At 45.7% G+C, this 27,293-nt stretch overlaps 2 protein-coding genes and 1 long non-coding RNA gene across 12 annotated transcripts in view; 1 reads left to right on the top strand and 2 right to left on the bottom strand.

The window, feature by feature from the left end:
* Positions 1–4,642, bottom strand: part of DCAF5 (DDB1 and CUL4 associated factor 5) — a 74,080-nt gene extending 69,438 nt beyond the window's left edge. The window contains exon 1 of one of the 4 annotated variants that reach the window (XM_030485328.1): positions 4,143–4,642. In XM_030485328.1, the coding sequence (XP_030341188.1) occupies positions 4,143–4,641 (499 nt within the window). In that variant the 5' untranslated portion in view covers position 4,642. Of the gene's footprint in view, positions 1–77; positions 99–958; positions 1,915–2,254; positions 3,063–4,142 lie in introns of those variants that run through there. The other 3 variants (XM_030485329.1, XM_030485330.1, XM_030485332.1) reach the window with 3 other exon arrangements.
* Positions 4,190–27,293, top strand: EXD2 (exonuclease 3'-5' domain containing 2). Of its 7 annotated transcripts, none has more exons than XM_030485334.1 (11): positions 4,190–4,267; positions 5,263–5,401; positions 6,097–6,211; positions 15,019–15,160; positions 16,087–16,343; positions 17,380–17,506; positions 18,305–18,630; positions 22,014–22,120; positions 22,333–22,468; positions 23,242–23,598; positions 24,741–27,293. In XM_030485334.1, exons 2-11 carry the CDS (start codon positions 5,290–5,292, stop codon positions 24,955–24,957), a joined length of 1,896 nt encoding a protein of 631 aa, XP_030341194.1. In that variant the 5' UTR covers positions 4,190–4,267; positions 5,263–5,289; the 3' UTR covers positions 24,958–27,293. The 7 variants fall into 7 exon arrangements, with proteins under 7 accessions (XP_030341194.1, XP_030341199.1, XP_030341193.1 ...); XM_030485333.1 differs by lacking the exon at positions 4,190–4,267 and adding an exon at positions 4,746–4,924 and having other exon boundaries at positions 5,022–5,401; XM_030485339.1 differs by lacking the exons at positions 5,263–5,401; positions 6,097–6,211 and having other exon boundaries at positions 4,201–4,267.
* On the bottom strand, positions 5,811–13,328 carry LOC115607721. Its single transcript, XR_003991329.1, has 2 exons — positions 12,757–13,328; positions 5,811–11,869 (listed from the first exon to the last, which is right to left on the bottom strand). It is a non-coding gene; the product is annotated as an uncharacterized LOC115607721 (long non-coding RNA).

The following is a 27,293-nucleotide window of genomic DNA, read 5'->3' on the forward strand; positions in this document are numbered from 1 at the left end:
GTATATAGTGTTGCAAAAACAACAAAATCTTTCAATTCCATCCAAAAGCTAGTTTTCACTAATTTCAGCCCACTTACACATTTCTTGTATGTTAAGCTTTCCTCTTTCCCTGTGTCAATTCTATAGATAGGTCTTTTCTGCTTCTCACATTGCATCTTCTCCCAAGTATCCTCCTCCTCCTTTCTCTCAACTTTCTTTAATTCTTGTCCGAATTTCTGTCCTTTCTTCCAGCACTCCTGCCCCAAAACATTAGTGTCTGCCTCTTCCCCCCTCCCCAAAGTGACGCTGTTGAGTTCCACACAGGCACAGCAAAAGCCTACAGACTGGCCCCCAACACAACTTGTTGACCTCAACTTTTTTTACTTGAAAACATGGTTAGAAACAAACTTACTCACTCTTAAATGTGTAATCTCCAATACAAGATTTAAAGAAGATACCAAAAAGTTTCAAACATGCTTTCAAAAGGCCTGCTGAGGCTTGTCTACACTGAAGTGCTTTAAAAAATCCTAACAGGAAGACTATCTGGAATTGTAATATAAACCCTGTTTAAGCAGTTTGAAATGTTTACTGAAACAGTAATCATTAGTCTTACAGACTTGCTTCTGGAAGATACATCCACAAAAAAAAAAAAGTGGGACACATACCCAAGGAAAGCATTCCAGCCAATACTGATGAAAACAGCGCTTATTTGGATGCAGAGTAGCATTTGAACAGCATCAGTATAGCCACTATGAATGCACTGCATCAGCTGTATTTAAAACAGCTCTAACAAGGTCTAAGTTGTTAACAAGTCAATTAGCTGAAGCAGACTTCTCTAGGTTAAGAATATACATATTACTTAAGACGGAACAACTGAGAAAGACTGCTTGCACTCTCCCTTTTCACACACTCCAATATCCCTGTTAACTCGCTTAGCTGCTACAAGCGCAGATGGAAGCATCTAACATCTCATCCTTACCTCAGCACACTGACTATTTTGAGGGAGGAGAGACCCACATGCCATCTATTCTAAGGCTTTATCTGCATTTGGAAGAGTCTGAAGCAACTCTTCTAGAAACTTCAGATTAGAAACAACTTATACCCTTCCTATATCTTTCACCTGAGCTCTCCTTTTCACTGTTTTTTTCCTGCTTTTACTATTTCTCAGAGTTTCAGGATTAAGTATGACACTAAAAAAAAAAAAAAAAAAAAAATATGGTGGTTTGAGTATCATTTTAATGAAGCCTGGACTTATAATGACATGAAATTTAACAGAGCATCCATAAACCTTTTGCATTTTCTTATTCTCGACTGAAGAACAAAGCACCTGCCTGCTGTTGTTGTGTCACATAAAGCGTTCTAGATCTTATGGTCACAAATAAAGTAATACTTAGTTAAAAACAATTACCATAATTAGAGTTCTTCATTTTCTCACAGCATCAATGCAAGGTCAGACTTAAGGTAGTCTGCTCTTAATTATCACAAATTTGTGCACTGTTAACACATGTAACTTAAGCATCCTCTTCCCACCTCTGCCTTTTTCTTTGTTTTTTTTTTTTTACTTGCTCCCTGGCCATTTCATGACATTTAGGAGGGTAGAACTCTAGAACCACTTACCTCCTACATATGGAGGAAAAGCTTACCCCCTAAACATCCTATAGCTTTATGAGAAGTTAGGAAATTGAAAACTGAACATAGTTTGAAAGCTTTCCTTTTACCTACGCTTCTTTAGATGCCCACTTGATGGGAGATCTGCCTCCATTCCCTCACTGCACCTACCTTGGCTCTGGCAGATCGGACAGAACCAATTCTTAAAAGTCCATCCCAGCCCTCAACTTTTTATGCTTCTACCTAAGGAATGGATGTCAACACAGGTAAGTCCATCAATGATTCAGCAAGCCCTGAAGTGTCTTCTGAGGCTTTCTTGAGCAAGAAGAACAGAAAATACTGATGGTGTTTCCCTCACTTATGGAAAATAAAAAAGCAACAGCAAATGCACTTGAGTTCTCTGTAGCACTTTATAAGTAGGAATACATAGCTCTGCTTACTACTGGAGAAGGACCAACACAAACCAGCATGCCAACATTAGCACATCTGGGAACTTGAGATGAATCAGTCTTCTCTTCCATGCACACATGTGTATATGCATATATACGTATATTCACGACATAAATGGATGTGCATCTCAAAAGTTGCATGTGCATATATGTAAAAGAATCCCTGACAGTAATACCAAGATCCCTCATGGACACATTCCAGAAATCACTGGACTTACGCTTTTTTAAGCTTCTTCTGGTAAGAAAGTTAAATTTAGGAAGGTCTCAGTGTATCAGCTTCCACTCTATGTTTACGTGGTGTTTTTATTCTGCCCCTGCTTAAAGGCAACCAAACAGCCATAATAACTTTTTATTGAATTCCCCGTTATTTCTGGAGTTACGACTGATAGCTTTGTGCAATAGAGCCTGCCTCTGCCCAGACACCAGGGCAAGGCAGTAAGCAGCCCGCTCAGCCATGCCCCATCACCTTCCTCAGTAGCCCCAGTCGCTATTTACAGCCCAACACAGGGTGGCCAAGCAAATTCGAGACCCTCTCGCCTCCTCTCCACGCCTTGGCTGGTAATCAGGCCATTACCCTCCCGCAAGCGGAGAGAGCACTCTCAACAAAGCTGCCACGGCCTTATGCCAAGGAGCTCTGCAATTCCCCCGAGGGCCCACACGACAGGGAACGAGCCGACCCCGCGGCAGCCCGGCCCCGAGGGAGGGAGCTGCCGGCAGCCGCAGCCCGCGGGAGGGCAGGGGAAAGGCGGCCGTTCCCTCCACCCCGCTTCCCCCGAGGGCGTGGGGCGGCCAGAACACGACGCCCCCCGCCCGCGGCCTGCAACGGGCACGGCGCGCCGCGGCCTGGCCGTGCCCGGGGCGGCTAGGAAGGGGCAGCCCCTCCCGGCCTGCCCGCCCCCTCCCCACCGCCCGGAAGGGCTCAGGCCTCTCGCAGCGGAGCGCGGGGTTCTCCGGATGGGCAGGAGGGAAGCGCCGCAGCCCCTCGGGGCCCGGGCCCTCGGGGCGCCGCGCCGTGCCCCACCGCGGGCGGGATAGGCCCTCGATTCCCCGGCCTGTCGCTAAGAGCCGCCCGAGGAGAGCGCGGCCTGCAGCGCCCGGCCAGGCCCCGGCCTGAAGTTGCCTCCTTCCCCCGCCGCCCCTCCGAGCCCGGAGGCGGGGAAGGAGGAAGAGGCACCTGCGCCAAGCATGTTGGGGGGAGACATGCGGCCGGCCGCCGAGCCCCGCAGCCCCTCCCCGGCTGGGAGGCAGGGATGCTGAGCCTTTCCCCGTCCTCGGTGTCGCAGCTGATGTCAAGCCCTCGCCTCCCTCCTACCTGACAGCATCCCCCCCCCGCTATGGCTCCCTCAGCCCCAAGCGGGCAACAGGGGGAACCTGAACCCTAAAAACATCACCACGGAAATACCTCCCCTCTCCCAACGCGCCCTGCAAGGGGAGGAAGGAGGAACAAAACAAACCCCTATTCCCCTCCCGCAATACAAGATGGGGGGGGCTGGTCCCAAAGTGACCAGTCCCTCAATTAAACCGATCCGGTTCCGCGCCCGACGCCGAGCGGGACTGCAGCCCACCTTCCTTCCTCCCACCCCCACCCGTTCCCCCGGGCGAACTCCGTCCCGCCGCCCGCCCCCTGGCAGCCACCGCTGACCCCCAGTCCCCGGTGAGCCGGCCCGGGCCACGGCGCGGACAAATGTCACCCGCCGCCCACAATGCCCGCCGCGGGGCTGTTCCCCTCCGTCGCCGTGTCGTGTTCCCCCCAAATAACAAAATCCCCTTCTAAGGGGCAAAACACGCGAGCCGTCAAATAAAGGGGCACCCCCGGCTCCCGCCCCTAGCGCCCTGGGAACACTCTCGTAAAAACTTTGTCCAGGGCTTCCCCCCCCCCCGCTCTCCCAATAATAGTAGAATTTAAAACCTGTCAACCATTTTAGATCTCTACTTGGGAAATAGTATTCCCGGGCACCGGTGGGTTTGAGGAACGACCCTGAGCGGCGCCGCGGCTCCCCTCCCCCCGGGCCGCGGGGGGGCGGCCGAGGAGGAGGAGGAGGAGGAAGATGCTTTCTGGGGAGGGGGTGGCGGGAGGGGGCGAGGGACGAGAAGCGTTCGCTTTACCTGAGACCAGCCACTGGCCTCCATTGTTGGAGAATTCAATGGCATTGACACAGCCGAAGTGGCCCAGGAGGTCCTTCTTGTAGAGGTTCCTGCAGCCCCGCAGGCGTCTCCGCTGGAAGTCCTGGGTGAGCAGGGGGTCCCCCTCCAAGCCCCGCTGGGACAGGAACCCCACCACCGACCGCATGCTGCCCCCCCGGCCGCCTCTCCTCTTCATGCTGCCGCCTGCGCCGCTCCCCGCCGCTCCTTCCCCCGCCGCCCCTTCCCCCGCCGCCGCCTCCCCTCCCCCGCTTCCCCCCTTGTTATGGTTATGATGATTTTTCTTTAGCCAGCCATGGCAGAGAGGTGTTAGACACTCCGCCGCTTCCTGATCCCGCTGGCTCCTCCCCGCTCCCCTCAGCAGCTGATCCTCAGCTGCAGCCCGCGCCTGCCGGCCCGGCTCTAACGTGGCGCCGCCGCTTTTTAACTCGCTGCTGTATCGGCGCGGGGGGGACGGGTACATTCGCTGCTCTGAGGACCTGCGTGAGGACGTTTCCTGCCGCCGCTGCCTGAAGGGTGGCCCGGCCCGGCTGAGGGGCCCGCTGCCGCCAACGGCCCTGCGGCCGGCGGGAGGTGGCGGCGGGAGGGCAGGTGCTGCCGCGGGCGGGCAGGCAGGCAGCGGCCCCGGTCGAGGTGATGGGAAGGGAACTCGGTAGAGCCGCGGCCGGCCCGCCGGGAGCGCGGGGGGTGCCTGCGGACCCTGCGGACAGCTCACCGGAGGGAGGACGAGGAAACAAGTTCTCCAAGTGCGTGTGGTTTGTCCGCCATAAATGCTGAGAGACTTCTGCGGGGCTTCCAAAAATTAATGTCCTTAGAATTTTTTTGTTGGTTTTTTTTTCTAAGATTTCATGGAGGTTTCATTGCTTGCTCTCTCCTGCTCCCAGCCGACCAACACTGAAAATAGGAGAATCACCCCTTCTCTGCAGCCCCAGGAGACTGTTGGAAATTTATTCTCTTATCCTTCAGTGTCAACAAAACCTCAAAAGGCAACCGGCTAAACAGGTGGAACTGATCTGTGTTGTCCTTCACTGCTTTAACACACCATAACCTCTGTGTGGGGAAAAACATCTTTTGTCTTTCACAGCACCCTGTCCCACACAGGTAACATCAGATGCCACGTAAAGATGACAGGAGTGTCACTCAAATAGTGACATCCATGAGGTGCAGTGCGGAGCCCCTAGTCTCACCTTGCAGTGTCCGACTGCATACTCCCTGCACCCAAGGTGAGTTGTTCCAGACCTGCAGCCTGAAACTTTCAGGTCTCTATGTCCCCACTGGCATCAGTACCTGGAGAAGACACAGTTTTCAGAAGGTGAGGAATTAGCCTGACAGTCCTGACCTTCTTTGTGTGAAACTGCACCTGCTGGGAATTAGGAGTCTCCAAACTTTAAAATAAACAAACGGAAAAACCTTCCTGACATAAACTGTGGTGTTGCAACATTACTGAGTACTGTTAGACCGTTGCCATGTTCCAGTGACAGCTTTTCAGTAGAAATTGACATTATTTCATTACAGACAGTCAGTTAAGTGCTTTGGGATTCTTCTTGGTTAAGATTACAGAAAGAAAGTGGAATCTTATAAACCGTGCTTTTTAGTTGACCATGCTAACTTTTAGCATGTAATAACAGCAAATGACAAACTTTTGCTTTTAATTGGAAAAAATGTAAGAAAACAAAAAATATAGAACACTTGTTACATTTCAACTTTTTATACAACTTTTTTCTCTATGTGATATTAATAGGTATAAATATCATAATTTAATTACAGGTATACTAATAATTTGAGAGGAATATCCAAACACACTCTGTTAACTGTTTTCTGTTAGAATGATAATTAACAATGTTAATACAAAGTGAAAACAAAGAACAGTTAAATCTCTTCTGTGTCTGAGCTATATGAAGATTTTTTTTTTTTCTAGTTACAGTTGCTGATGGCCAAATATTGCTATGTAACATGTCTAGCAAGCCTCAGTACAGGCAGGCAAAGACCCTGTCCATCGTGATTTGTGTTTATTACCCTAGCTTCAGACACAGGTAAATTGCATTGGTATAAAATCACATTTTATTGCTCTTCTGCTTGCATGCCATAAAATTCTGCACCATTACAATTATAACTGAAACTGTTGCTCACTTCTGAATTCCCAACATAGGTAAGTGGCATTACATTTTTCTACCTGTAGACTCTGAACTGTCTCCATCAGTTTGCATTCCATTTTCTTCTCTGTCATTTTCATGCAGCTCACATCACCATATATGATCTGAGAACCATCCAGAAATATATTACGGAGTCATAAAATCATAGAATGGTTTGGGTTGGGAGGAGTCTTAAAGATCATCTAGTTCCAATCTCCCTGCTTCCTTCCACTAGACCAGGTTGCGCACAGCCCCATCCAACCTGGCCTTGAACACTCTGGCTGTCACTTTTATTACATGTGGTACATTTTTTTTTTCCTCCTTCCTAAAGTATTGTTCCAATTGGAGAACTTTGGTTTCTGTGTTGAAATAAACAGGTGTAGGAGCCTTCTGGTTGAAATGCAGCACAATAAAATCTTCGGTGCTTTTTCTCCGTGTTCCAGATCCAGTCTCTAAGAGAGCTGTGTACTTACATGAAGAAATAGAAATAAAAATATTTCCTAAGCCACCAGTCTTAGGTTTTTCAGGAAGGATTTAACTGAGGGGTTTTTTAAATCACATTTGTAAGCAGTCAGAAAGAAGATGATATGTTGTCAGAATTTGAAAGAAAAATAATAGAAGGCTGCCAATCTGTTCTGCAGTATTTTCTCACATGACCATACAGGTTAAAATAATAAAAAAAAAAAAACCCAACAAAAAAAACCCCAAAAACCCAAGTGTTGGTAAGCATTCTTTTCACTCTCTGATTCTTTTGTTTCAATTAATTTTGAATATAAGTAAATTACAGTGACCTATACTGGTAACATTTTCCTTTGAAAAGGATGTGTTGCTGTGTTAACAATGCCAGAGTGTTGTAATCTCTTCAAATCACATACACTCTTGGCCTGAGTCATGCTGAAGTAGCATCAATGAAGCATCTTTTTCTGCTTTTAATAGGAACCTTCTGCAGCTTGGAGTGGACTTGAGGTATGGACGGTACTTAGTCAAACAGATTGGACTTCATCAAGTTATGTTCTGTTGGACATGGTAGCACATGGGGTGCTGGAGTGAGACTGAATGTCACAAGCCAAATTGGATTGAGCCTGGCCAGACTCCGTGGGCTGTCTGGACTGCTTGAGCAGCTTAATCCTGTAGGATGTCTCCTCCATGCCCCAAAAGCAGCATGAAGGAAAGCACAAACATATTTTGATTGGAGTTTTAACAAGTGGGCAATAGAGGGGAAAAGTCAACTATAAAGGAAATGGGAGGTCATGAACAGGGTGGTGACCTTCTGTAGATGCTTTTGGAAAAGAGGATAAGTAAATAATGTTTGATGCAACACAGAAGAGGGAACTAGCAGAATGCTTCAAACAGAGAAGTGATGTGGTCAGAGTAACCAGTCTTGGCTTGTGGTTCCTGAGTTGCTAATTCCCAGGCTGTGCACAGCCCAGTCTCCCAGCAGTACTAAATTGATTAGGATCAGGTATGGCCATGGTGTCACATTGCCCTCACATTAGCTTCTGCCCACACTACAGAGTTGTTGTTCTGCCTCTGGAAGGACTGACAATACCTGATCTGGTTTTAATGTCTGCTGGGGTACAAAATTATCCCTTCAACATTTTTTCTGAACAAATCTGAATTGGCAGAATGAGTTAAATTGCATTAGTGGCTTTCATTTGATGGCTGTGGTGTATTTGATCATTAATAGGAGGCCTACAGTCAGCCTTGCTTTGTTGTCAGATCATGGCCCTTACAGCAGTTGATGGCTGTTTTGTTATGAGCTGTGTTGGTTAATGCTGGAGGGAGAGATACTGGGGCAGTCTAGGTATGGAAGAAGGAGACCAAAATAAGGGTGTGTTAGTTGCACAGATGGATCAAAGGACTTTGTCTTAGAGATGCCATGTAGAAGCAGCCTAAAATTTAGACGTACCCTGGGTCCTAGGATCTACAACAGGGTTTCAGTCAGAGCTGGCAGTTGACATACAAGCTTGAGTGGCAGGTAGACTGGTGATGATACACACAAAGCAAATAATAAGAGGGCTTTCAGAGAAGAGAAGGAACCACGTTCTAGTTTTGTTGAGCTTTAACTTCCTGCTAGTCGTCCACAGAAGAGAGGAAAAAGGCTATGATTTGAGTTTGGATAGACAGAGATAGCTCTGGGGAAAGACACAGATCTGTAAGTCATCTGCAGAGATGTTAGTTGTATTTGTATTTCAGATGAGATAACTCAGAGATAATGTGGGAGGATAAAAGGAGAAGACTAAGGATACAGCTTTCTGAGAGTCTGTCAAAGAATACTTGGAAGGAAGGCTTAAACAGGTAAAAAGAAAAGATTTTAAGTGAAGCATGGTTGCTTGTCTCAGGTCAGGTCAGAGCTCTGTTGAACCACTAAATAGCTTTGGTTAATCTAGAGTGGAAATGGGAAAGTTTGGATACTGATAGTTAGATGTCTGTGGGGTGAATCCAGAAGAGAGAAAGTGAGCACAGTTACTAGGAAAGTGGGGCTGAGTCACGGCTTGTATTCATTCATTTATACTTTTTTTTTTTTTTTGCAAGGAAATGGAAACAAAATGAGGATAAACCAAGACAACTGTCATATTTTAGCCATATAATATTTCGAAAATATTTTTTCTTGTGGAATTTATCGCCTCTAGTGGAAATTGGGTGGCTTCTGAGCTTTTCTCCTTTTGCTTACTAATTTCAGGGACCAAAAAGTAGGGGAAGAACAGGCATTGTTCTCTCAAATGCCTTCCCTTGGAGCTGGTCAGCTAAAGATGTTGCTTTAACATGCAGCTGAGCCCATGTTACTAATGACTTGTGGCCACTGAAAAGTGGCTTTATCTTTGTGGCTACTTGTTCTGTCCCTTTCTTTATGCCGAAGTTGCTACTCTTTGGACCTGCTTGTCTGCTGTTTTTCTGAGTTCATTTGGCTCATGGAAGTGTCCCAGTGAGTGCCAAAATCAGCACAGACTAGTCAGGAGTGCCCAGCTGGGAGTGGAGTTTTGGGAGATGGGGATACCACCTTCTTAGCTGCCCAGGAACTGTGAGGCTTACTTAGTGGGCATTCTGGAACTGAACCACTGGGGTAAGTTAAGCGGCCTTTCAATAAACGGAATTGTGACATTCCTCTCTATTCCTACATCAGCAATGAAAGAGTTGGCAGTTAATGAAAAAATATGTTGATGGTGATCAGTGTTAATACAACTCATCCTCATGGGATCAATCTGGCAGCTCACACCTCTGAGCAGTTTTTTCAGATTCTCTGCAAAACCTGCAAACTCTGGCAGATCCCCGCAGTGAGTTACTGCTGATTCATCTTTTGGCTTAGGATGTAGTTTCACTGAGATCTGGCTCTATGGTGAGCTAGTTCAACCAAAGGAGTTGGTTGAAAAAAGCCTCAATTTTTTTGCTGTGCTAGCTTTCTGCTTGCTTAATTCCTTCAACCAGATTGGCACCAGTGTTTGCAGAAGTGAGGCAGTAGAAGAATAGCTACAGGTAGAAAGGGGAAGCAGAATGCCTTTTCCATGGGAGCTGAACCTTCTATCTGCCTCGTTGCAGTGTGAAACTCCACCTTTAGGATGTGGCTTCACAGTGGATTGAAACTGATCTCATTCTGACTTTTAATGAAAGAAGCAGTCCTACTGTCTCACTGGTATCAGCCATGCTAAAACAAACCCTGCTCAAAATGACTTGCTTGAATATATAGTCATGGGGTTCCTAGCATTGACACAAGGAAGATAAATGGCATTAGCACTTGAAATGTGAGGTTGGCTTTCTTCTGTAGCTTGGGATGGGGCCCCAAATAGAGGGTTATTAATGAGCTAGTGGGGACTACATGCAGCTCTCTGCGCATTGTCTGCTAACAGCAATTTGAGTCTTGACTGGAGCCTCTTTCCTTTGATATTCCATGATCATTGATTTTCCTTTGAACACTAAGTCATTTACCCTGGTCTTCTCCCTGTTAAAGGATGAGCTAATGCGATTATAAAAATTTTATTTTATTTTTTTTTTCTGTGATCAGCAGAACAAGTGAAGCCTGGTTTCCTATGGACTTGTCCTGATGTGGCACTGCTATGTGCATTCTCATATGTATATTAAGCAGCATCTGTACATGCTTGCCACTTTATCAGTGACAGCTTTATTAGGATCTGTTTCATCAATTTGGCTTTGCATTTCACAGAAGTTACCTTTGTACAAATTTAGATGGAATTAGGCAACGGCTTAAACATGCTCTTTTGGCAAGGAAAAGGAAGAAAGGGGACTCACAGGCAGAAACATCAACAGACAATGTAATTGCAAAAGCCTTTCCTTGGGAAATCAGGCTAAAAATGAGTCTTTTTGACAAAGACCTCTGCAGAGATCCCAGATCAAGCTATAGAGGCAGAAAGAAAAGTAAATCTTGCTGTTTACCACATAAAGGCTTCCAGCTACCTGCTGCAACAGATTTAAGTCAGGCTAAGCCAGCAGCTAGTGTTACTTACTTGGTTATCTTCTCATCTTCACCAATGTCCCCATCAGGCTTTGGGTACACTCATGCATCAGTTGCTTTAATTTATTTTTAATTTAACCTTTATACTTGAATAAATGGCTATGTAGGTAGTAAGACAAGCTGTTAAAGAGACTTGTGGTTTACAGGGCTCTGTCAGTGATGCCATGAAAAATAAAGGTTTTAAGTGCAGCCAAGGATGCAATCCTGTTATTGTAGAAAAGCTAGACTTGGGGGTTCCATTATATAGCATCTTCTCTGTGAAACTTTCACTGTGTAATAAATGCTGGGGTATTTTACTGTTTTCCTCTCTTGTAACTTTACACTTAAGCTCCTATTACCTTAGAAACTAAAATAAACGATTTGTAAAAGGAAACACTGGCCTATTTTAGATTTCTTGGTGGGTGCCAGTTTATTACAAATGGATCCAGCTACAAACAAACTTTGCAGATTTGTTTGGATTTGGTCACTATTCTGAGCTTATCCTCAGCTCTGATAAGAGTTCTCCTAAGAATGCCTTGCCTACCTCTGAACATGGCAGCTGGATCCTGGGGCCCAGTCATATTGGCTTCCAGGGTCTCCTTCCAGTCACCTAGGCCTTGAAATATGTCTGTTATGTCCACGGATGTTGATTTTTTTTCCTTGAACTAGTTTACAGCTGCATCAGTTTCCTGATTCCCTGACCCTGTCATTACAGAAATGCTGGAACAAGGAAGCAGGGAGTGAACAATCAGGTTGAACAGGAAATGTGGGACTACCCTTCCAAGTGGCCATCCAGGTTTATGCTAGGTTACAATGACCATGTAGAACAAAGCATTATATGTTGGGAAGGGGTGAAGGGAAGGAGGGAGAACATATCCATCTGACTGTGGGAACTCACGTTATAGCCAGACCCCTAGAGCTTTTTCTCCTGGGAATGCACGTGAAGCACTTTTCTTCAGAGCATGAGTCATGTGGGGAGCGCTGGTGTAGTGCTGGCTTCTGCTCGCTGGCCTCCATTTCAGCTCATCAGCTGTCTGTGGTGGATTGGATCGTAGGGGACGGATGGAGATACTGTGGCCAGGTTGTGACCATAAGGCAGATGCAGACCTCCCCTGCAGAGGAGAACGAACCAGAGACAAGATGTGTGATTACTGCACTGTGTGAGATTGCAATGCTTTGTAATCCCCAGTGGATAAATAAAAAGAATGGATAATAATTTCTTCAGTGTAGAGCAAGATTGAGGGTCTTTGCAAAAAGACTTATTACCTGAAAGCTGTAACTTTCAGGTATAAAGCATCTGTATGTTCAAAATACAGACACAAGTCAATGGAAAACAAGCTTTCCCCACCACCAGTGAGACCCGACATGATTGTACCATTCTGGCTTAGAACAAGCAGCTGTTTAAGCTTTAATGGCCTGGACAATTTATTTCTGATAGGGAGAAGGTCTTATTTTCCTATTCCAGAAAACTTAGAGAAGTTTTCTGGAAACCAGCTGTGTTCCTTGTTTGCTACCAATTGGTCCCCACCTCATTCCTGTTTTTTAGAAAAGAAGAGGTGAAAGGGGTGGAGGAGAGCAAGCATTCACCTACAGACAGGAAAAATAACTGCTTCTGTAGAGATTTTCCCTGAAGACAGCCATTAGCTGCTTTGTTGCACCCCTTGGACAACCTGTCTGCTAAATGCCAAGTCTCTGCTAGGAAGATGATTACATTCCAAGCAGTGAAGTTAAAACAAAATGAAATTTGATGCTGACAGTCAAATTGTCAAAGCAATTTAAAACAGTATTTCCTGTGGTTTCAGTGTCTCTTTTCATCAGATGCATCCAGCTGGGATTCTAACAGCACAAATATTGGGAAATAATGGGAATTGCAAAGAAATTGGGTGCTCTTATCCTTTTCTGCTGCAAAGGAATTTGGCATGGTAATTGTTTGGTTTATGACAACCCTGGCCTCAAGACTTGATGATGATAACGCTGAAGATGGCAGCTGGCTGTATACCCGTGGTTTGTGTGCTGGAGTGTTGCAGTTCTGACGTTCATCGTTTTCCACCCCGATACGGGCTTCGCCACTCTTATTCCTCTGTTAAACTCATAATCCTTTCCACTTGATTTTTCCCTTTTTGTTTTCTTCCAGTTTGCCGCTTTGGAGGCGGCTATGATTTGCTTTTCATTTTCTGGTCTGCCTTTGTTCTTCGCTGCCTGTTCCCCGGCTCCGGCTGTGCTTCCTAGCGCTGAGGCGGCCCTGCCTGCGCCGCCGGGCCCGCTCCCGCCCGAGGCGGCAGGTCAGCGCTGATCTCAGCGGCCGCCAATCCCGCCGCCTGTGCCGCAGCCTTCGCTTCGCCCGTCCACCTCATGGTGCTCTCTGGGCCCGGGTGGCCCACAGTGCTCCTTAACCCACGGGTACGAGCGGAGGCCCTACGTGACCGAGGCGGCAGATCACGCTCCAGGCTCGGCACCGCGGATGTGGCCTAGTGCTTTGAGACGAGCCGGGCCGGTACCGTGTACCGGCAGCCGCCGCGCGCCCGCCTCAGCCACCCGGCCGGCAGCTGCCGTACAACATGGCGGCGCCCATGCCCGGTCGCACCGCCGGGAAAGAGGAAGCGTCCGCTACTCTATGCCTCCCGGTGGGCGCGGCGACTACCCCGCGGAGGGTTCCTGCTGCCGGAGACGGCCGTTCCGCAGACGCGCAGGTACCGGGCGGGTGCCGGGCGGAGGGGGGAGAGGGTGCTGCGCGCCTCCCGCGGGCGGGCCGCGCCGCGCCGGCCGGTACCCCTGCCGCGCTCACGGCGCCCCACGCCTCCTCGCTGCGCGCCGAGGCGCACCGGGGCCTCTTCCCTGTAAAGCCCCGACTACGGCTGGAACGGGCGGCGTCTTCGCCGGGTGCTGAGGGGAGCCGCGGCCCGCCCGCACCTGCCCGCGTCCAGAAGAGCCCTCTGCTCGCCCCAGGGGCGCCCCGGCCATGCTCCCTGCCTGCCCCCGCACCTCGCCCTCGGCGCACCGCTGGCCCCGGGGCCGCATCCCTGCGTCCCCGCGGCGAGCGGCCTGGGCCCGGCCGGCGCCCCGCGCTGGGGCTGAGGAGGGGGCGGATTGCTTCATCGGGCTTCGCCTGAGGGGGCGGGCCGGGGGATCCGCGCAAGCGGGCGGTCACAGGGCCGCGGTCTGCACCTGCATCCCCCGGCTTCCCTCTGCTCGGCGGAGGGGTGGCCGGCCATAGGTGCGGGTGGGCTTCCTTGCTTTCGGTCTTCTCACTCAGTTTAAGAAGTGAGAGTAAATTACCCATCACGTTGCAAGCGTTCAGGCAGGTGTCTGTGCCCGTGCAGAGCTGTAGCAGCATCGCTACCACAGCTTCTGTTTCTGTTGAACAGCACGTAAGGGCAGATCTTTAAAAATAACGTGGTAGGTTGGGAAGATGGGGATGCAGGGGCCGGACTGATTCCAGTTTACTGAAGCGGAGCTAAGCTCATGTATGGTAGATGGAAAGCTATGTTATAAGTAGATGCGGCTTCTTTAGGACTTTTCAGTGTCTGAAGAGCCATTTGACCTTAGTATGGATGTGAATGTAATGGACAATGCCTATTATTTACTAATGCATGAATGGACATGCTTATTCTGCAGTAATTTTGCCAGGTCCTTGTTTAGGTTGATCTGGTTCCAAACAGAGCTAAAAGATGTTGATAATAGCCCTGGCTAGCTTATTTTCAGAATATCAGTCTGTGGAAGCATCCAGTTGCACCAGTATAAATCAGTAGATTCCCATTAAGGTTTTTGGTGCTGTGATCAACAGCAGCATTCAGTCTCATGGTACTGCTCAGCCCACTGCCACAGCAGTCTGTCCCCTTACCTCCAGTCTGTCAAAGTGGGGCCGGGTCCTTTTCCTGTCAGGATTGCGGGTTGTGGCTAGAACCTTGTTATGATACCAGTGGGTGTGTTTAATACCTCTAAACACATTTCATTAAGTTGTCTTTAATTTCCACCTCTCTCATTTTTCTTTGCAGGCCGTGATGAAATCCTACAATGCCTCTTTGAGTAGATGAAGTGGAAGGGGTAAAAGGGGGATAAAGAAAATGCCCAAGCAAACAGCAGTGACGATGACTTTGGCGACCCTGCTGGGTGTTGCTGTGGGGGGACTGGTTTTGTGGAAAGCAACCCAGCGTCGGAAAGGAAAAGCATGCTGTAGTAGTCAGCGAGAGGAAGCATTTATAAACTCAGGAGACAAGAAACTGATTAAGGCAGAGGGTAAGGAGGTGCTTTCCTTCTTCAGATCTTCCACGTTTTCCTGGGTAGAGAGGATCCTTGGTGCAGACATAATGGTAGTTTCAGAGCAGAAGGAGTGGGATCATGTTGAACCTTTGCTGAAGAAGGAGCTGGAGAAGTGGCCAGTGCTTGGAATTGATTGTGAATGGGTGAGTGATCAAGAATCGCCTCTCCTTTGGATTGCAAATTGCAATGGGAAATCATTAAGGGTGGAGTGATTGCTTTCCTTAAATGGATACAACAGGACTGACTATTGAAACTGCCTGTGGGATGATCTGTCATGACAGCAGTGAAGTAGCTGCTGATTTTGATTGTTCTCACGTTCAAGTGTGCTGACTGCATGTTTTTAATTCACTAGTTGTAGTCTTTTACTGAACTCCTGTGATAAATCGACTATACTAAACATAGTGATAATTGTATGGCATTATGTGTTTTGTATAATATCTCTTTAGAGGTGATTTACTAGAATCACCTCTAAACTTCGGTTTACACTATTTTAAATTCAGCTATATACTTAAGAAACAATTTCTTAAGAATAATAAATTCAAAAAGGAGGATAATACTGATCGGTAGACATAACTCACTGGGACTACCAGAAGGCAAAGTTCCTCTTCCTTGTACATTTGCCTGTGTGAACTCTCAAAACAGGCTTTGAGTCGTTTATAAAGCCTGGCTTTGCCATTATTTTGGCTGGAAATTTATTCACCCCGCAGTCATTAAGTATAAGCCACAGTTAAACAATGTGTTTGCCATTAAACATTTATGTAGTGGGTGCCTTTGTGCTGATGTGGATTAAGAAATGTGTCTGATGTCTTCTACCAGCTCAGCTATGAGGGAGAAGGGTGAAAGGGGGAAAGTTTCTTTTGTGGGAGTGTGGCAAGAAGTAGGTTGGGGACAGTGATACTGTGAAACAGATTACATAATTTGCAGTAAAATTTTAGGGATATGTAACAACACATGACTGTATAAACTGGCAGGTATTGCCTATCTTCAGTGGCCTGTTTTGCAATTTGTTCCATCTCCAGCATTGCTAATAATACTGTAGCCCAGACTCTGTTTTTTGTCTTTATTTCAGGTATCTGTGGAGGGAAAAGCAAATCCTGTATCCCTCCTGCAGATGGCTTCTTCCAGTGGCCTCTGCATTCTTGTTCGATTGCCCAGGCTTGTTGCCAGTGGACAGACTATCCCAAAGACCCTGTTGGACATCATGGCAGATAGTGCTGTGTTGAAAGTTGGGGTAGGATGCTGGGAAGATGCTTGCAAGTTACTTCATGATTATGGTCTTCCAGTCAAAGGGAGCGTGGATCTCCGGTATCTAGCCATGAGACAGTGGTGAGTGTCTGAAAACAGAAGTAGCTCTGCTTGAGGCATCATCTGAGTTGGAAATATTTTTAAAGTAATTTGCATATGCTGAATGATAGCAGGCAGGTAGGTCTGGAGTTCTCAGAGTGGTTTTAGAGGGTGGACACTGACAGCTGCAGCCCAAGAACATGTCGTGGTTCTGTTCTATGGTGGTCATAGAAATGAAATCTTCACAAAGATTTCATATGTTCATTGTGTCTGTTAGTCTTCTCATGGAATACCTTTATAGACTTTTCTGAGTATCATGCTTCAGCTTTTAAGAAGACCAGACACAGTGATGTAACACAGTGGCAGTCATCACCATGTCAACAGATGTTTGAATACACAGCCTGGAAGTATGGGGTAAATGTGCCACGGGCACGTAAGTGGAACTGTTCAATTACAGGATTTCTTGAAAAATGACTAAATAAATCAGCTCCAATTTTCTCTTAGTAACAATGTTTCCATTGAAAGATTACAATTAGGATGCCATTTTCTCATCCTTCATTCTTCCTTAAATAAGATGTTTTAGTTGGGAATATCTTCACATACGGTATATGTATGCCTGGGTGTGCTGTTAGTGATCTGGGGTGTGGTTTGCTGACCTGATGCTGCCTTTTTAGCACTGAGGATGGACTTGTCTCTAGTGGCCAGGATTCCTCTGAATTATTCCTGGCTGTTACGTTCCTCATGAATTCCTGGGGCAGGTGGTCCATCACTCTACATCAGACCTCTTTAGTTCAGAAGTGGGTAGTTCAAAGCCAAATACTTCAGCCTTTAACATTAACATTACCCACTAACTCCCAGCCTTGCCCATTTTGCATGTAGCAGGCAGTAGATAATTACCACGGGAAAGGACAGAGGGGAGAGAGAGGGCCTGTGGTGCTGACAGGCAGCTGTGTGCTGTTTTGGTGGGAGTCACACATCGTGTGCATTGTGTTCTGGCAGGTTCAAGACCATGTGCATTTGCATGGGTGTATAGTTTTGTTTTTAATATGTTTGTTTCACTTTGTTTGTTAAACTGAAGGAAGGATCTACCTCACAACTGCCTTAGCCTAAAGTCTTTAGCTGAAGAAGTCCTGAACTGCCCGCTTGACAAGTCTCCTCATGTGCGTTGCAGCAACTGGGAGGCAGAAGAACTGACACAAGATCAGGTGTGTCTTCCACTTCAACTGAGCGTTTTGGGAGGAAAAGCAGCCTTCTTCTAACCCTAACCCTAGAGAAGAGGCATTACAACAGGGAGAAACAAGCCTTCTTCAAATTCTGCCTCAAAACCTTATGTGTGACTACGGTCTGAAGTTAAACTCCAGACTGTGCCTTGCATTTCCCTCCTTTTCCATTAAGACAATTTTCTGCTGTTCTGGGATTCTAGACCCTTGTTTTCCTTTAGTCCTGAAAGATCTATAAGGGAAGATCCCTTGAAGAAGTGTTCAAGCACCCAAACCATCACCTTTTTATTATTTTCTTTCCTCCAATCTATAGCAGTCAGTGCAATATTAGAGACTGGAAACCTTGTTTATCATAGTTAGACCATTATGCTTTCTCGGATTGCCGATTTTCTTTACGGTCATGCTGCAGATGTCTACAAAATCAGTGACCAGTAGAGGGAGTGACAGGATAAATAACCACACCGATGATTCGTGGACAGCATGTCAAAAGGGAGCTTTTTATTCGTTAGGAAGGGCTTGATGGAGTGGGAGAGTGTATAAGGCGTGGCTGACCTTAACTTTTATTAGTCCTTTGCAGTTTCTTGGGCCACCCGTGAGTGTTTCAAGCCTGACTGACCCTAAAAATGTGGGTTGTGGTGATGTTAATGAAAGTGTCACTCAACTGCCAGAACTTGTGTGGAAATAAATCCAGCTTCTGACTTTACTGTACTAAGTGTTAAAGACTGATAATGTTTTGGAGCATTTGCTGTTTGTCAGTATCTTGATGCCTACACTTTTCTGCAGGTTCTCTATGCTGCTAGAGATGCCCAGGTCTCAGTGGCTCTGTTCCTCCATTTGCTGGGATTTGCCAGCCTCCCTGCTATATCTCAAGGTGAAAACTCTCTTGCTGCTTGGGAAAAAGCAGTGGGTAAATGCCGGGGCTTGGTGGATATTCCTTTTAAAGGAAGAAAGAGTGGCAGCACAGGAGAGGAGAAGAATGGAGAGGGACATTCCCCTCAGAAAACAAAGAATCGGAAGTCTGCAGTGGATGGCCAGCCTGCTGGCAGTCAGCAAGTGAGAGATCCACGGAGGCAGAAGAGAAAGCCTCTGGGTGTGGGATATTCTGCACGGTAAGTCTGTGACCTCATTTTACTCTTTGCACTGCAGATGGAAAACCTTGAATGATGCGTCATGCTCTGTTAATTGAACAAAAGTAGTTAATAGGAGCTAGGAAAGCAAACACAGGACCTAGCAGTCATGGGACCCAGATACTGTTTCTGTTTTCCTCATTTCCCTCTAGAGGTGGTATTGAAAGTGGAGGCAGGACTTGGATCTGTGCTAGATCATGAGCAGGTTGAGGGATTGTCTTCAGCTTTTGCCCTTCCTTCTCCTGTGAAGGCATTTGCTGGAGAGCAGAGTCTCAGCAGGAGGTGGTTGGCAGTCTGGGTGGCAATTACTGCCCAAACAGCTGTGCCTTGTCTCCTTCAGGGAGAAAGCTGAGGTTAGGAGAGGTGAGAAACATTACTTGATGTGCTAGAGGGTGCAGGAAGGAACAGTCTGGCAATGTCAAACCATTGCATTGCTGTGTTGGCCAACGAGAGAGAGGAGGGAAAGCTATGAATTCGGCCTTGCACTGGCAGCTGTTGCTGGATTCAGGATCTCTGTCCTGCAGGCAATTTTGTGGAACAAATCCTAAATTCTTATGGCCTTTTGGTAATGAGTTCAGTCGCTATTAAATTAAAACAAGTTGGAGAAGTCTTTTTAAGCTCAGTGCAGTGGAAGACGCAGAGAGCTAGTATGTTTGGTTTTGCTTGGATACAGTCGATAATAAAATTTATCACTGGATGTAGGAACTAAAATTGTAATTACCATTTGAGAAGAAAGCCAGTCATTTTAGTATTTGTTTTCTCCTTTTCCAGTTTATTGGATTGGCAATGGAGACATTTTGATGTAGTCAATAATATTGATTTCATTAGCAGTCATTAATGGTATTGTGTTAAATACAGCAAGTCCTTCCAGATTTATTTCTTTTTAAGTTGGAGCCTGTGTCATGCAGAACAGAAGGACTGCACCTCATGGGAGGATTAAAATTTAAACAAAATTGCATTCCAGGCTACACTGAGATCTCCCCATGTTTGCTTGTTTATTGTTTTTAACTGTGCTTGACTTCATGAGAGATCTGTAGACCCACTGGTTTTTATAGCATCTGTGGCAGTGTGCCTCTGGTCTGTGGTACAACTGGATGCGATTTCATAGAATCATAGAATCATCATCATAGAATAGTTAGGGTTGGAAAGGACCTTAAGATCATCTAGTTCCAAGCCCCCTGCCATGGGCAGGGACACCTCGCACTAAACCATGTGGCCCAAGGCTCTGACCAACCTGGCGTTGAACACCGCCAGGGATGGAGCATCCACAACCTCCCTGGGCAACCCATTCCAGTGCCTCACCACCCTCACTGTAAAGAACTTCTTCCTTATATCTAACCTAAACTTCCCCTGTTTAAGTTTGAACCCATTACCCCTTGTCCTATCACTACAGTCCCTGATGAAGAGTCCCTCCCCAGCATCCTTATAGGCCCCCTTCAGATACTGGAAGGCTGCTATGAGGTCACCACGCAGCCTTTTCTGCTCCAGGCTGAACAGCCCCAACTTTCTCAGCCTGTCTTCATACAGGAGGTGCTCCAGCCCTCTTATTATCCTCGTGTCCCTCCTCTGGACTTGCTCCAACAGCTCCATGTCCTTTTTATGTTGAGGACACCAGTACTGCACACAGATTTCAAAAGTCCTTTTCCATTCTTCCTGTCTATAAGCCTGTTCAGTTTAATGTTTTTTCATTTTGAGTTGGGAAATACTCAAATTATCATGGTGATTGAGCTGAAGTGCTGATTGCTGTTCAGTGGAAGGAGACCTCCTGTACTGTTGTTTTGTTGGGTTTTTTATCCCAGTGGACCTCAGAAGAAATCCTTTTGTTGGATTACATAGCCTGTGAATCAGTCTTTTCAGCTGGTGGTGTACTGCTGATTACTTACTTATATGATGTTGCTGGACAGAAGAAAGGAAACTTTTCCACAGTGTACTGTGACACGTCTGTATCCCTGGACAGTTCCTCCCAGTGGTCCGGGAGCCCAGCCAGCTCTGCCGTTTTTGTTTGAAGGAGGTTGGTAGAGTAAGGAAACATTTTCTGCAAAATGTAAGCCTTCCACACACTGCCAGAAACCACCAGAGGCTGCCCAAGCAGGGCTTTTCACCACTAAGGATAGGTGTACGTGCTTCAGAGGGCCTCAGCTCAGCTTAGTTGTTACCAAGGACATGTGTGTTTGAGTTCCCAGTGCTACAAGAGCCTTTTTGGAGCATTTCTCTTGGATGAATGAAGTAATTGCTGTTCACACTAAGTTTTGGAAAAGTCATCTTAATAAAATATTAAAATACGGGCTTGGGCAGCTGATCCTTGAAACTGCCTTGCCCCTATAGTTTGACACTATTTGAGGTTACTCTTAGGTCATTGTCCTTCTTGACTTCAGTTCTGTTTTGTTTTCTAATGTGATTTTTTTGTTGTTGTTGTTAAATGCTGTCATTATTAATGGCAGCTCTTAAAAACTGGGTTTCAGAGTTGCAATTCTAGGGGTAGCAGGAGAGCAAAGGTACCTTACAGTTGGTCAACCCCAGGTAAGTTTTTAGACATTCTGCTTCCCTTACCAGCAGCCTGTTAATCACGGATGGAGTCATGGTCTGCACTAATAAGAGAGAAGCATCAATATAGTGATATAAAACTGTGAGCTAACAAAGTTCAGTGGTAAATGCAACAGTGGTTTAACAAGATTTGATGTCAAGGTACACTTGATTATTTATGGCAGAGAGGACAGGGTCAGACAAAACTGCAACAAGGCCCTCTTGTTGAGTGATGAGGTTCAGAAGGGACCAATGTGGCTGGATCCAATCCTAGTCCCAGACTTGGTCAACAGTTTATGTCTAAAGAATTATGTATGTGCAATCAATCCTTTATATCACTTAGCTAAGATTTCAAAGTTTAGCATGCTATTAATAACTTACTGAGCATCTGTTGGTGCAAGGAATCTCTCAACCTCGGGGGGTAACCTCGAGAGGCATCCCTACTCAAGGGGAGATCCTGGCGTGCAACCCGCTGCCATGCAGGAGAGCTCAACAGGCCCTGGGCTGTCCACTATAAGGTGAGATGATTGACTTATATTTGCATACCAGCAAGAGGTCTGGGTCACTGATCCAGACTGCTCTTGGCTACCATGTTGCCATCCATCTCCCAATGTCCAGAGTAAGCTGGATGCAGCCATCGCATCCCCCACTGATGGTTATGGGTTGGTGGGGAGCACACTGCCATACCTGTGTAGTGCTCAGCAGCCTTGGGTGTGTGTTTAGAGGCACTCCTGTGATTTGGAGGAGCCTGCAGGAATTGCAGTGTGGAACACATGGCTATGGAGAGCTCTGTTTTTTTGGCATGCTATTATAGTTGCTGTAATGCTGCCTTTGTTTCATAGAAAATCTCCACTGTATGACAACTGTTTCCTGCATGCACCAGATGGACAGCCCCTGTGCACTTGTGATCGCAAGAAGGCTCAGTGGTATCTGAACAAGGGGATTGGAGGTAGGCATACCAGTTTTCCTGTTGGTATTTGAAATACAGCTGCTGCTGCTTGTTGTTGTTTCTTACCTAACTGGGCATAATTTTTTTGTATCCTTTCTTGTTGGAAATACTGTTGGGGATTCACTAGGATGACTCTTATGTTTTAGCATCGTTATTTTAGCTCTCAAATATGAATTTGTATGAATATTCTATATTTGCCTTTACCGTTTCAGAGCTAGTTAGCACAGACCCATTTGTTGTGAAGCTGCGGTTTGAGCCTTCGGGACGTCCTGAGTCTCAAGTTGATTATTATCTGACAGTCAAAGAGAACCTGTGTGTTGTATGTGGCAAGCGAGAATCCTATATCCGGTGAGTTGTTTAGTGGGAAAGGAGAAAAATGCATCTTTTAAAACAAGACTGAGGTCTGCACCTCATTTGGCATCCAGATGCTTGATTAGCACCTGAAACATCGTGCTTGTACGCATCCTGGATGGGCTATCACTACTTGAATGCCCTGTAGTTGTATGTGTTTGGATAAGTTTGACGGTGAACAATCCAGCCTTTCCTCCTCTTACAGAGACAGAAAGTATCAGTCCTTCTACAGTATCAGCACAGAACAACGTATATGGAACACGTATATGCTGCAGTCTGAATGACAGGGGGCAGCAGTATGCCAACACCCGCTGTGCTGATGGCATCCCCTTCTGAAAAAAGCTGTAGCGTTCCTTCCACTACTTAATCCTTACCTTTTTGAAAGGTTTAGGTGAGCCTGAAGCCCATGAGGTCACAAAGGGTGACATTTTGTCTTTGCAGCTGCTACTGTTTAGCTGAGAGGTATGCTTCTCATAGAGCATTGCTTTATTTTTATGTTATTTTTGTACAGTATGAATCACTTTGTTAAAAAAAATTGAAAATGGTGAATTTTTGGAAGGGAAAAAAAAAAACCCAGATATGCAGAAAACCTGTAGAGAGAAGTACAGATTAAAAGAAGTTGCAGAACTGCACTGAGGGTCCTGCCCCCAGTGATCTTAGTTTTCCTGGACTTTTAATATTAATTGACCCTTTGTGGGCCAGGAAGAGGAGGAACTGGGGAGTAGCTGGTTCAAGCAAATATGATGAACTGACTGGTTTGTCTTCCCTAGGAAAAACATTGTTCCTCACGAATACCGAAGACACTTCCCTATCCAGATGAAGGACCACAACTCCCATGACGTGCTCCTACTCTGCACATCCTGCCATGCCATCTCCAATTACTATGATAACCATCTCAAGCAGCAGCTGGCTGAGGAGTTTGGTGCACCCATTGGCTCTGAGGAAGGTGTGCGTCTGCTGGAGGACCCTCTGCGCAGGCAAGTGCGCTCGGGGGCCCGAGCCCTGCTGAATGCAGATGGACTGCCTGACCCCCGAAGGGCAGAACTTCTGCAGAGCATCAAGGACTTCTTTAACACAGAGAGAGTCACCCCAGAGATGCTCCAGGAAGCAGCTGGTCTGGAAACCAGGTACAACAAGCCCATCAGTAGAAGTAACACATTAGTCATTTATGTTGGCACGTAAGTTCAACAAAAGGTTGTCTACATACAGAACCTTGGGTAAATATTACTGCAGCAAAACAAAAGAAAATCCAGCAGGATGTGCAGAGCTGAGGATCACACATGCTGACTTCCTTCCCCTCCCCCAAGCTTTTTAGTGAAAATAGGACAAAATCCATTGCTGGTCTCTTTGGGATATTGATGCATCTTCCCTAAAATAATGGTGTCAGGTTAAGGAGTGTCTGAATTAGAGGCTAGTAGGTGTTGATCTGCACAGGGAAAATTAGCCTTTAAAAGCATAACTTTATCACTTGTATGAGCCTGCAGAGTCTGGGTTTATAGTACTTTGATGCATTTAACCAGAAAGTAGGGATAGGAAGAAGGAAATTGTGCTGTAGCCTAAGGCTCTAAGCAGACAAGCATACTCTGCATTTCTTGCTATGTATTTGTTTTCCCCCTTCTTCCCTCAACCCAGCAATGGTCTGTGAACTGCAGCTCTTGTTTCTTCACCTCTTTCAGCAATCTCCTTCCATTCTTGCTTTCCATCTTCCCCTCCACTGTTTTCTACTTCTTCTGAAGGACAGATATCGGGGAGGGAAACTGAAAGACAGTCATATCAGAAGTCTCCTCCTCTTTCTCAAAGCCTCTCCAAATATGTTGTTTTAACTAGTATCTGGTCTCTGCATGAAGTCAGTATTTCTCTTCGTTATGCTCACTGTTGTTTGTTATGTGCCAATGTTACAACTCAGAACCCATCCAGGCAGGGAATTCAGTGGCAGGATCAGAGTTCTGGAGTGTCATATGGTTCTTGCCCTGAGAAATTTGCAGTCTGTCTCCTGGGGAGCTTGTAGTGGACCTAAAGAGCTTTGTTTAGTATTGCTGTAAAAGAGGAACACTTTCTCAGTTCAAAGAAATCAGCTTCCCAATGTAACTGTGTTCCAGAAAGCAGTCTGGCATTGAAGCAAAGCTTAAAACTCTCCCTCTTGCTTTGCTTACCATGTGTCTGTAATTAAACTCCACAGCTGAAAGTATCTTCAGTGTCTTGCTGTTCGCTGGAGACAGGTCTGACAGTGGGCTTTGTGTGAAAATAAACTCTGCTTGTGTTCTGGCAGGATCTGCAATGAGAGCTACGTGCCACATGGCCTGAAGGTGGTGCAGTGTTTTGCTAAAGGAGGCCTGCGCTCCCTTATGCAGTTGGAGAGACGCTGGCGGCAGCATTTTTTGGACAACATGCAGCCCAAGCACCTCCCAGAGCAGTGGTCAGTGGACCATAACCACACGAAGCTGATCCGAAAGTATGGGGAGGATCTTCAGATCGAGCTGTCATAAATCTAACTTCCTGGACTCTAGATAGTGTCTAATGGACATATGTAACTGAAAGTGGAAGAACTGTTTTTATTTCTATGCCTCCACTAGCATCTGAGCCTGGGTTTGCAAATAGGCAGCAGTAGATCTGCCAGATTTGGCATCTTATAGAGTTAAATCCATTGACTTGAATTTTCAGCTGGCTGAGATTTTTTAATCCTAGTCTGTCACTGACTAGTTCAGTGCAAGAGTGATATGCTTAAGGGAACTTGTCTTCTCAAAGTTACTATGGAGAGTTACTTTCTAGCCCCCAGGATGTCTGATGCCTCCAGACCATCTCTCTTAACACAGAACACAATATATGAACATTTTCCAGGTTTTCTGACAGGTATATGTGTGCCCTTGAGGCCTTGAGAGTCTCCTGATTTAAAAGTCTTTCTTTGCTTTCAGTGCAGTTGTACTCATATGAGGAGTTCTTGGAGGAGACTTTCTGCCATAGAAAGGTTCCTGTTTGAAAGTGGCAAAGAAACTTTATCTCTTTTTGTGGATTCTGAGCTGCAGCAGAACTGCAGATGGAGGCCTCGGTGAGTTTCCTGGTAGCAGGTGCCTGATGAGAAGCGACATTCTGACTCTGTCAGTGTGGAAGCACCCATGTCAAGTGTTTTCTTAAGGAGCTTCCAGCAACACACAGTGTATAAAAAAAAAAATAAGTTCTTTCCCAATTGCACTTGTCTATCATAAATGGGTCTCGGCAGGTACCTTTTCATATCAGACTGAAATGAGATCAAGGGTCTTAAAAGGGATGAGAGGAAACAAATTTCATTTAAATACCAGCATCTTTGTAAGAGGTCAGACCACATGTGGCAGAAAACTGGAGAATCTGGTGTTCTGTTCCTGGATTTGATGTGTGTGGTGGTGAGCAGATCATCTTCTCTCCATGCCTGTTTCCCTGTCTCTAAAATGGGACTAATAATACTTATCTATCTCACAAGATTGTTGTGAGGCTTAAGGAGTTAATGTTTTTATAAAATGCTTTGAAAAGATAAGCTAGTGTGTGCTAATTATTGTTGTTTTTTAAATGTGCTGTTGTCTGACTTTCTTAAATATTAATGTTTTTAAATGGTACTAGACCTTAATTATATATAACTTTTAAAAAATACATACACTTTTCTGTGAAATCACTTGTGATGATTTTGATTGCATGAGATGAGTGTGCTTCCTTGATTGATGAAGCTATGTTCAACTTTTTTAGGCCTCTGTAAAGAAGTTTCAGTAAAACCCTTATCATTCTTGACACTACTGCATATAGCACAGTTGACCCATATTTTAATATAATTTTGGGCAAAATCCTGGACCTGCAGTGACTGTAGCTGAAACTCTCCCTTATCAGATATTCAAGAAATTTTCACAGACCAGGGGTGAAAAATCTGTTTGTAACAGAGACCTTTTCAGATAAGTAGGAGCCATAAAGGAAATGGTACATTAATGCCATCCCAGAGGAGCTGCAGTAGCAGCCTGAGCACAAGGAATCAAAGATTCATGGTAAATACTACTTATCACAGAGCTGCAAATGAGATCATTTTCATTATAAGGGCAATTTTATTCCTTTCCTGTACCACTGGCAGGTCTTAAGAAAAACTGATCTAAGCAAAGGTGTTCTGTCTCTGTGCTCATTCACACAGCTGATCATAATCTCAGCGAGAACCTCCTGTGTACAACAGCAGCTTGAATATAACTATTTCTCTCCAAAGCATTTTGAGCATGTGTTCAGAATAGTGTTACCTCCTGCCTTTAGTGCCATTTCAGTGGTAAGAGCTTGTTGCATGGCTCAGAAAAACTCCTTTTCAACAATCAGAAGTACAAGGTGTCCACCTCACTTTTTCATTCTGCTTGTTTTTTCTCCCTTTGTTGTGATGCTGGAACTCCTGATAAAGCTGTAATTTTTTAATGGAACTGATGGGCTGACCACAGGGCTGCTGTTTTTTCTGTTTGTTGAGACAAGAATTGGACTAGAGGTCCTCTAAATTTAAGGAGTCAGTAGTATCATTCAAGAGTTTTGTGGTTTATTTTTTTCCAAATCACTTGTTCAGAAATAGAAATTTGCAAGGAAAACTTACTTTATAAATATTTTCTTAACTAAGGTTCTTTGTTTTTTGAAAGGTATCCTTAAACTTGCATCATTTTAAGTCAAGCTGAAAGAGGAGGGGAAGTGATACGTTTATTGTGCAGAAATAGATTATTTTTATATGATTGTGATTTAAAATTTTCTGCCAGTGTATAGATAAAACTTTCTTGTATGTCTTCATCACTAATTGTTGCATTCAGTAAAAATTTGCTCTTTTACCAGACTTACCACTATT

The sequence above is a fragment of the Strigops habroptila genome, chromosome 4, assembly GCF_004027225.2.
Source record: "Strigops habroptila isolate Jane chromosome 4, bStrHab1.2.pri, whole genome shotgun sequence".
Classification (NCBI taxonomy): Eukaryota; Metazoa; Chordata; class Aves; order Psittaciformes; family Psittacidae; genus Strigops; species Strigops habroptila.